The sequence below is a fragment of the Rhinolophus hipposideros genome (genome assembly GCF_964194185.1).
Source record: "Rhinolophus hipposideros genome assembly, chromosome: 3".
NCBI lineage: Eukaryota > Metazoa > Chordata > Mammalia > Chiroptera > Rhinolophidae > Rhinolophus > Rhinolophus hipposideros.
In genome coordinates, this window is record NC_138049.1 from 41,547,572 (window position 1) to 41,557,932 (window position 10,361).

The window sequence follows — 10,361 nt, forward strand, 5'->3', positions numbered from 1 at the left end:
TAAACTTAAAGTAGAAAGGACTTCAATTCATTAAACATAAAACTTTTAGTATAGAAGGCATTCTGTCCTTTCACTCAATTTCACATTTCACTTTCTACCTCCATAGAAAAGGAAACATTAAGATTTTATCGGCAACGGATAAAAATCAGAGGGAGTGCGCAGAACTTAAAAGCAAGAACCTACCAGAAATCCCAATGTTCTGGAGTCACAGTGAGCAATTCCTTGTCATATCCTTTCTCCTTGACCAGGAACTGAGCAAAGCTATTATAAATGAGCTATAGACAAGGGGGAAGACAAAAAGATTAAATAGAAAATTCACTCTTCATTCTTAATTTCACAGACTTGAAGACCTAATGAAATCACTCATGGGGTAGGTGGGAAGGAAAGATTTGTAATGGTAAAGCTCTTCAGTTTAAGACCCCTTCACAAGCAATTTAACCATTTCTGCAAGCCCCGGGGAGCGGCAGTGTCTTTTTCACTGCTCCAAAATTATACCACCAGTATATGCTTACAATTATACAACCAAAGACAATCATTCATCTTACTCCTGAGTTCTCATGGTTGGAGATCAGTAAGACTTGCCAAAGCCTTGTAAATGTATTTAATACATCACCAAGACGACAAACATACTGACCACTGTATCATTACATCTATCCTGGTCCATCCTTGCTAGAAAGGCCCCACCTCCGCTGGTAAAGTTATTTCATGCATTGGGGCCCACAAAATGAAAGCTGCGCCAGTGGCCCAACACATGTGACAACTCCAAAGCTAAGTCGACCTGCATTGACGAGAAACACCTGTCAAGGAAACCGAACACACACCAGAATCCTCCAGCTCAGCTTTAGCTAGCTTACCTTACCCTAGAAAATAGGACCTGATAGTCTTACAAAGAGACTATCCCCAACGTCCTAGCTAGTCACGTTCCATTTCCATGTTGCCTCTTCTAATGCTCTGCAAAACTCATTTTTACCCAAAATCCTTCCGGGGGAGTGCTCCACTGCTGGTGAGGAACTGTACACACCCCCCCCCCCCCCGACAATTCATGGATTGATTTTCCTTGAATAAAGGACATCAAACTTGTTAGTGGTTTCAGTTTCGTCATTTGACACAAGGAAGTCTCAAAGAGAACTCCACATGGAGACCAGGCAAGTGATCTAAAGGAGGAATGATGAAGCCTCCGTCGGGTACAAGGAAACATTTCTTTTCCCACCATAAGAAAAACTGGGGAAAAAGGACAGAGGAAGCTAGAAGTGCTCTGCTGATTGTGGACAGATCTGATTTCTCAACAACAAAATACCAGCTTTTTGAGTGAAATATTTGGGGTTTTTTTGTTTGTTGTTTTTAAAGAGCTGGCTCAATTTTTAAAGAACTGTGCATATCAAACAACAGTAGGCAAAAGGTGGATGAAGGGCTACAGCCCCACCCCATTCACCTGCAGAAGAGTGTTTTAGGTTACATCATGTACACCTGAAGCTGAGGCAGAGCAGTAATTTGGGGTCAGACTGAGCGGCGTCCATAGGGACACACGGGGCAACCTGACCCTTCTACAGACGTTAACCCACGAGAGGTTTAGCAGCAAGGGATGGCACAAGGGGGAAGCAAAAGCAGTGGGAGGCGGCCTGAGGTGCTGATGTTTGCACTGACACCTGTAAGATGTAGAACTTAGCTGAGTGACTCCAGAGGGGAGGGGACAACCCAGGTCCAGGGGGGTACATGGCTGACGCTGGGGGCTGGGTTATGAGTGTGGAGAAAGCAAAACCTCCTGGTGAAATACAGCTGTTTCGTCATAAAGCTAATTAAAATCACTAGACATATAATCCCATGAAATACAATGTGACATTGGTCCAGGTCATTTGAAAATATACCCACATTATATCAACACTATGTATCAACAGTTCCCAACACTGTGGTGATTCAGAACCACAGGTGATGGTTCCTGAAACCACCAGAAATTCCAAGCCTACAGGAGAAGTGGAGCCCCTACAGGATTCCTACAGACCAGAGATAGCTGAAAACCACTGATTTGGGTTATGTAGATTTTTATTCAATCATTAAAAATCAATTAAAAAATGTACTGAGTCGCTCTGAGGTACAAAGTCTAGGGACAATAAAAGATACACACAGGATCCTGCCTGCACGAAACCAATAACAGTGTAAAGGGATTAACATGTAAAGATCTTGAAGATGTGCCTGGCATACAAGTAAATCCAACTTAAGTATTGCTATTATTCAGTCATGTTCTGGTTAAAAAAAGGCCCTGACCTGTAGCATTTGCCCATTTCCAGGGTATAAACACTCCCACCTTGGCCAGTTTCAAGCTACCAATGTTACTGCACACTATTAGACTTGCTCTGGTCAAGGTACTTTATTCAGTTTGGGACAATCGAAGTTGCTCACCCCTTGGCATACTAAGATTTGGGCCTGTGATTCCAGTGGGGTCAGATTCCTTTCTGAGAGAAAGGAGCTCTTTCTAGTCGGGCTGCCCACAGGAGCATCCAGAGCTCCTCTTGGTGGAGATGTTACTGTAACAGGAGAGAATGGGGTCAACGTATAAGGAGAAGCAGAGTACAGCGATGCTGAGAAAAGCAGGGATCTGTGCCTTTGGAAACCCTCTTCTAGTTCTGAAGCCTCGGTTCTTAGAGCTTTTCTTTATGTTACATTGATTTACCCCAGAAGCCTCACGGACAGGGCCTCCCTGACCAGCCTCCTTCCCCTCCTAGGCTTAGCTGTCCATTACTCCCTCACAATCTCACCTGACTAATAATGCACACTCCACAGTGGTTGCCAATTGGTGCCCTATGGGCCATACATATGCAGACCACAAACTATGTCTGGTTCCCACCTAAAGTTGCCAGATAAAATATGAAATACCTAACTAAATTTGATTTTCAGGTAAACACATAATTTTTTAATTTAAGTATATCCCATGCAATATTTGGAGCATACGGATACTAAAAATGTTTTTATTTGAAATTCAAATGTAACTGGGTATCCTGTATTTATTTTTCTTTGCTCTGGCAACCTAAGATCCTGCTGTTTGAAAATACGCTAACATTTAAAAATTGTAGACTTCTCATACAAGTCTAGATTTCTAACTTTTCTTAGAATTAAACCTGGCAAGACTGAGCCTCTCCTCCTCATGGCAAATGTTGGCAGGAGTCAAGCATGGCTGCACCTTCAGAGGGGGCACACCTCCTACTGGCTGCCACAGGCCCTGTTCTCCCACTCGCTTGGTTCCATACACTTCTGAGTCTGCAACCTCAAGAGAGCACGGGTGTCATCATTTCTAGGACGCCTTTCCTAAGCCCCCAGGTGAGGTGAAAGGCCAGCTGCACATGTGCACAACACTCTGCACTTATTAAATGACTGAGGCTGAAGTGAGAGGTACTCACAGTGCTCCATGACGCAGTCTCCACTGACTTCTCCAGCATCTCCTGCTACTCCCCACCCACGTCCACGCCCTTGCTCTGGCTGTATTTCCTCTGCCTGAAGTGCTTCTTGCTGCCTCCTCACCTGCCAACTACAGCTCCTGTGTTGAGACTGAGCTCAGGTATCACTCACTCCAAGGCTCTCCTCTGGGCATTGCAGCACACATAAAGCATGGTGGTGGGGGCCAGAAACCCACCAGCCAGACCACCTTGCTGGGTGACCCTGGGTAAGCTACTTATTTGTGTCCTCTTTTTCCTCATCTCTAAATAGCGACTGTGATGATCACATCTACCTCACAGGGCTGTTGTAAGGATCAAACCAGTTCATCGAAACAATGCCTTTAGAATAGTGGCTGTAAGTGCCATATTCACTTATTAAATACCTATTATTTATTCAATCATTGCACAATTATTTACTGAATCCACTATGTGCCAAGCACTCAGCTTGGCACACAGAATAAATTGCCAGTTACCGATGTCAAGGAGTCATGCATAGTTCTAGGCTCTAGGGAGTGATTCCAACAGGTAAACAGGAAAATTTAATACTGTGTGTGCTACAAGAAATTATGGGTTTTATGGAAAACTGGAGGTGAGGTGGGGGAGGAAGGGTAAACTTTAGGGGGCTGGGGAAGGCTTTGCAAAGGAAATGCAATCTCATGAGACCTGACATATGAGAAGTTAGTGTGATGAAGGGTGGAGAGCCCCAGGCATAGGTAACAAAGTATCTGCAGCCAGAGCCAGGCAATACTGCCCTCACCAGAGGACAGGAACTAACTTTTCAGCAACTTAACCAACTCATCACAAGACCACTTGAAGGCCTGTGTGTTTTCTGTGTATCCCCAAGCCTATTATGGTGCTCAGCATATGGTGCTGGTACTTAATAAGAGATTTCTAAACCAAACAGGATCCAAAGCACAGTAGGTTACTATTTTCAACTTTTAAACATCTCTTCTATTTAAGGCTTGTAGTAAAGAATCCTTGTGTTCGAGGATTTTATATTCTGAAATCTTATGCTTACACATGCACAAGATTGACGCTACCATGGCAGAGGTTTTTAAGTTATTTCCTCCAAACGAAGATGACTAGAGGATTGCAAGAAAACGTGAACCAGGAGGGGATATGAAAGGCACAGTGGGAAGGAAGACATGAATCCAAGACCTACAGGAAGTGGCCAAAAGATCAAGTGAAAAAAAAGGCTTCTTAACTCTCAATATCACTAAGGATATACCTGTACAGTGGGAAAGCAGAGAAGCAGGAACTTATTTTTTTTTTTTAAGTGTCTATGCATAGAAAACAGGAGTAATTCAGACACTCTTTACCTTTGACTGGGTAACTTGCCCAAGATCACAGAGCTAGTAACAGAGAAGCTAGTGCTTTAAGCTAGGCAGTCTGGCTACGCAGACCTCGTTTTGACCACTGTGCTCATAAACAGTTTTTTTCTGCTGGGATGCTTATATTTTTGACCAAACGAAATTCTGAATTTTTCATAGTGTTTCCCTGTGAAACCAAAGGAATGAGGGCAATTCATTTGAGGGTACAGATGTGGAGTCACACCTACTCCACTTTTGTCTCCCTCCCAAAGCTCAGTGAGGACCCCAACTTTGCAGGATGTTAGGGTTAGAACTTATTCAAAGTGCATGGAGCACGTAGTACGTGCTTAATGTGTATTTTCTTCTCTCGTTAAAAGGCAAAATTAGTGCTAAGAGCTTAGCTGACTTTTCAGCTAGTGTTCCTTCTAATACACCAATCTCTCTCCCTGACGGCGGTGCTGAAAAACTGACAGGTGGTCGCAGGGACCTGCGAAAGCAAAAATGCAGCCACGGAACATAAGAGCCCCTAACCAGGTGGCTGTGCAGGCGCGGTGCTGGTGCCCAGAGAGACTTGCAGAGAAGTTCCAAGCGGGGGGATCTGCAATGGACATCCCCAGCTCCCCTAGGCCCGCCCTTCCTCTGGCCTACGACCCGTCTCCTCCGCCCGATCTAATACCATTTGTCCCTTCCCCTTTTCTTCCGCAACCTCTCTCAAACTTGGCTAGTGGATGGGCTCAAACAGCCGGTGCCCACGCACGGGCCGGGACCCGGGGAGGCACACCTCCGCCCCGCCGCCTGGGGGGAGGCCGTGTTCTGCGCCCAGGCACGGCGGCTGCAGGCCCCGGCAGCGCTCGCCGCAGCCTTAGACGGGAGGAAACTCCAGCCCCAGCCGCCATGGAGGCTGCACGCCGTGCGCCCCGGACAGCCCGCGCCACTCACCGGGGCGCTCTCGGGCAGATTGTAGCGACACAGAGTGTGGTCCAGGTCGAAGCCGACCACGTCGCAGGCGGCCAGGGAGAAGTGCTGAGCCATTGCTGCGCTGGGAACACCGGCAAGCGCCGCCGCGCGGGGAGGGTGCGTGGAGCGCTCGAGTGGGACGCCGGGGTACAGACCCGCCAGGACGCGACGGGGCTGGGCGGGGCTGGGCGGGGCTGCATCCGCCCCTGGGACGCGGCGCCGCAGCCTCCGGCGCTTCCCGCGCTCGCGAGCGCCGCCCCTGGCCACGCTTCTCCCCGCCCCCCGCGCGTCCGGTCTTCCCGGCGCCCCGCCCCTCCCTTTGCAGCGGTGCGGCCGGCTGACCCTGGCAAGCTGGCTCCTGCTCCGCTCTCCGCCCGCACCGCATTCCCCAAAGTCGGTTGTGAGCAGGAGCAAAGCTACTACTGCAGGAATTGGGGGCTCAGCTAAGCCCCTGTTGGCACGTAGCCCTTGCCACAAAATTAACCAGGGCTTCCCTTCATTTGCAAGGGGCCAGGGAAATGAGATTGTAAAGTTAGACCTGAACCTTCAATCTTGTGTGCGGAATAAGATTATGGAGAAAATTGTATCCACTAATGTCCTTCTAACCACATTAGACTAGAATGTGGAAGATCTTTTCGTCCACGAGGTCTCTGATCACGGGTTGAATAAAAAACTATATTTCAGAGTAAATTCCTAAGTAGTGAAATGGGAGACCCGTGGAGTGCATTAGAAAATAAATGTATTAGAAATTGTGAAAGACCATTTTGCAAAATGACACTGGTTAGGAAAACAATATTGGTTATTTTGTTATTTGAATATCCTATTTTTTATTGTAATGAAGGGTTTTTCTGTGGAAGGACAACAGAAACTTCATGGAACATACTGCGGAGAGAGCACTTAATGCAAACAGGTTTTAAGGTTTATAGAACACAAAATGATTTCAGTGATTTCAATTCTTTCCAGGGCTGCAAATAACTAATATCATTTTAGATGCACAGGAGAAAAGTTATTCATGACATACAAGGGGTGCATGGGGCATTTAATTCTATCTGAGAAACCCTGGATATGAAAGGCTTGGACTTTGAGGTCCTTAAAATCATTTAAAAGAGAAAATACAAATCTCCCCATTAAAAAGAGAAAATATAAATGTATCATCATTGTATTGCTTCTGTTTTAAATTTAAAGGATTACTTTTTCCAATGGGAAAAAACAACAGTGATGATATAATAAAAATATAATTGATTGAGAATTACATTTAACCCTTATGAATACTAACCCTTATCAGGGTATTAATTTAGTGCAATAAATACTTCAGTATGGTTGGACAATCATTATACCTAGTGGACCTATTTGAAAAAAATTGACAAATTGTTTCATTGTAACTCTTAAAAGCCCCAAACAAATATCTTTTGTATAGAAACAGTAAAGAATCCTCAAGAAGATTGACCTGTTCACTGACAAGAGCCCAAAATCCATGTCTTTAACGTCTGTGAATAAAAAGAAAAAGCCGGATTGTTTCATAACTTGTACCTCTTTCCCTTTCATGAATCTGTTAGCCATTCATGTTGATCTTAGCTTTCCTCTTGGTCCTCTGCAGTAGAGTGCCTGCCAAGGTCAAACTTCCAGGTGAACTACACATTGAAGGCCACAATCTCCTTGGAGGATCTCTTGTTTCTTGTGGGAACTGGCACTTTAGGTACTTCCTTTAGTAATGTAAATGTAGAAGTGCACTTATTGCCAAAGGGAAGAGCCAAAAGGATTGTTTTTGATGACTTTGGTGTCCCTGGGATTGGAACTGGCCAATAGACCTAGACATGCTCATCAACAGTCATATCTACTTGCTAAATAACAATTTTTAAATTTCTTATATTCCCTATGTCCTCTCAAAGAGCTACGTGCTAGGGAATCTTCGACATTTATACTTTATGGAAGAATTCAGCAAATAATTTAATCCCATCATCTTGTCTCAAAGGCTTATTTTCAAATAAAGATACTTATTTTTTCCTGTACATTAAACTTTTATCACATTTACTGATGAAATACTACAGCTCTTCTATTATCAACCAGAAGTTCAATGTTCTATTCAGATATCAATTAATTTCTGTTTCTTTGAGTGATATGTTAAATATGGGCACTCATACAATTTAATACTGTAAGAGTAGGTTAGCATAAGAAAGGAAGCCATTTTCTGGACGACCTTAACAGGGTGTGGACCAGATGTCCTGTTTGAAAAGAGCTTATCTTGTTAACTGCCGACTGGGTGGGGTACAAGCTAGCTTATCTTGTCAAACCCCCAGAATGTGGCACAAGCCCATGATATGTATACTCTTTGAAGCTATGGAAAATTACTGGATGCTTTAAAAATGCTATATAAACCCTTGGCTTTGAGTGCTCGGGGTTCTTGTTGAAACCTGCTGCGTCGGGCAGATACTCAGACCCCAGCTAGCTGGAAATAAACCTCGCTGTGTGACTTGCATTATCGCGTGTGTCCTCTGTCCAATTGAGGGGTGGTCGATTCTAGACCTTAACATTACCTCAAATCCCCTAAACAATCTACTTAAAAAATGGGCAGAGGACCTGAATAAGTATTTCTCCAAAGAGGACATACAGATGGCCAACAGACATATGAAAAGATGCTCAATACCACTAATCATAAGAGAATGCAAATTAAAACCACAATGAGATATTACCTTACACCTGACTGAATGGCTATCAATAAATCAACAAATAACAAGCACTGGTGAGGATGTGGAGAAAAGAGATCCCTCGTGCACTGCTGGTAGGATTGCAAATTGTTGCAGCCACTATGGAAAACAGTATGGAGATTCCTCAAAAATTAAAAATAGAGCTGAAATACACCCAGCGATTCTACTTCTGGGAGTTTATCTGAAAAAAAAAAGACAAAAACAACAACACTAATTCAAAAGGATATATGCACCTCTATATGCATTGCAGCATTACTTAAAATAGCCAAGATATGGAAGCATCCTAGGTGTCCAGTGATAGGTGAATGGATAAAAGAGATGTGATATACATATATATATGTGTATATATATATATATATACATATATATGTGTGTGTGTGTATATATATATATATATATATATATGATGGAATATTACTCAACAATAAAAAAGAATGAAATCTTGCCATTTGAGACAACACAGATGGACCTATAGGGCATTATGCTAAGTGAAATGAATCAGACAGAAAGACAAATACTGTGTCAGTTCACTTACATGTGGAATCTAAACCAAAAACAAGTGAATAAACAAAACAAAACAGTAACAGACCCGTAGATGTAGAGAACAAGCTGATGGTTTGTTGCCACACAGCAGCCTACCCGTCTGTCTCCATGTGTCTGCCCCTAAAGAAAGGAGAGTGTGATTCTTTAGGAACTTTGCTTTACCTTGTGCTTGAACCTTATGTCTCCCTGTTTGGCCCCAGAAAGACGGCTGGTCAGCCAATGACGAGTAAGATTCCCCGGGGCGGAGGGGGGGGGCAACTCAAGCCAGGTACAGTCGAGTGGGGACAAACAGGAGAACCCACGGGATTCATAGAGGTGGACACAGCCCCCTACCTTCCTCCAGCTAAGGAAGAAGTACTAAAAGCTAAGGAGAGCCTCTGCCTTGGTGGCTGCATTCCTTCCCACAACCTGCAGGGGCAGTGATTCAATGGTGTGCCTCCATCTATTCGTATGCATAAAGGTTTTGTCCCTTGGGGAAGTACATACATCCTGAGACTTATGGTTCAGCTGCCTGCAGGCAAGGGTGATTGGCTTGAACCAGTTTCCTATTATGATGTGTGGGATTCACAGATCTTGAGATTGACAAGCTTTATCTCCTTTACTTCCTCACCTAACTAATAAAAGCTAATGTGTAGGCCCTATTGAGAGCCCAGCCCAGTCCTTGAGGCTGCAGGTCTCTTGGCCCTGCTTAACCTCTATTCATAGCTACTGTCTTTTCTTAACCCTGCACTGCCCTCCTCGATCCTCGCTCCTCGCTCCCCCCAACCTCGTTCCGCAGGATGCGACTATGGTTGCCAAAGGAGAGCGGGGTGGGAGGTAGGGAAAAATGTCAGTGTTAAGGACTGAATTGTGTTCTCCCAAATTTCATATGTTGAAGCCCTAAGTTCCAAATGTGGCTATATAGAAACAGGGACTTTAAGGAGGTAAGTGTGGTTGAATGAGGTCATAATAGTAGGGCCCAATTCAATAGGACTGAAGTTATTATAAAAAGAGGAAAAGACACCAGAGATGTACATGAATAGAGGACAGGCATGTTAGGACACATGGAGGAGGTACAGTCTGCAAGCCAAGAGGTTTTCCCAGAAACCAACCTCACAGGGCACCTTGATCTTGGACTTCTAGCCTCCAGAACTGTAAGAAAATAATTTTCTGTTGTTTACGCCACCCACGTGGTATTCTGTTAAGGTAGTCCAGGCTGACTAATAGAGTCAGCAAGAAGAGTTCGCTCTAATCAATGTTGTTGTGTCAAATATTTGCTATTCAAAAGATCCCTAAATGACAAACTTTGGCTTAAGCTCTTTGTTGGTTTTTACAACTTTGATACTTTTACATAAGATTGATACCATGTTGTAAAGTTTTAGGATTTTTTTCTTGTACTGAGTTTTTTCTTATAACTAGGAAGTTATGAAATGCTTAAA

The 10,361-nt window shown here is 44.1% G+C and overlaps 1 protein-coding gene across 3 annotated transcripts in view; it reads right to left on the reverse strand.

The window, feature by feature from the left end:
- Window positions 1-5,973, reverse strand: part of NT5DC1 (5'-nucleotidase domain containing 1) — a 125,537-nt gene extending 119,564 nt beyond the window's left edge. The window contains exons 1-2 of one of the 3 annotated variants that reach the window (XM_081044449.1): window positions 5,678-5,973; window positions 184-275 (exon numbers count right to left, since the gene is read on the reverse strand). In XM_081044449.1, coding sequence (XP_080900575.1) covers window positions 184-275; window positions 5,678-5,770 — 185 coding nt within the window. In that variant the 5' untranslated portion in view covers window positions 5,771-5,973. The remainder of the gene's footprint in view (window positions 1-183; window positions 276-5,677) is intronic. The other 2 variants (XM_081044450.1, XM_081044451.1) reach the window with 2 other exon arrangements.
- Between the last annotated feature and the right edge of the window lie 4,388 nt (window positions 5,974-10,361).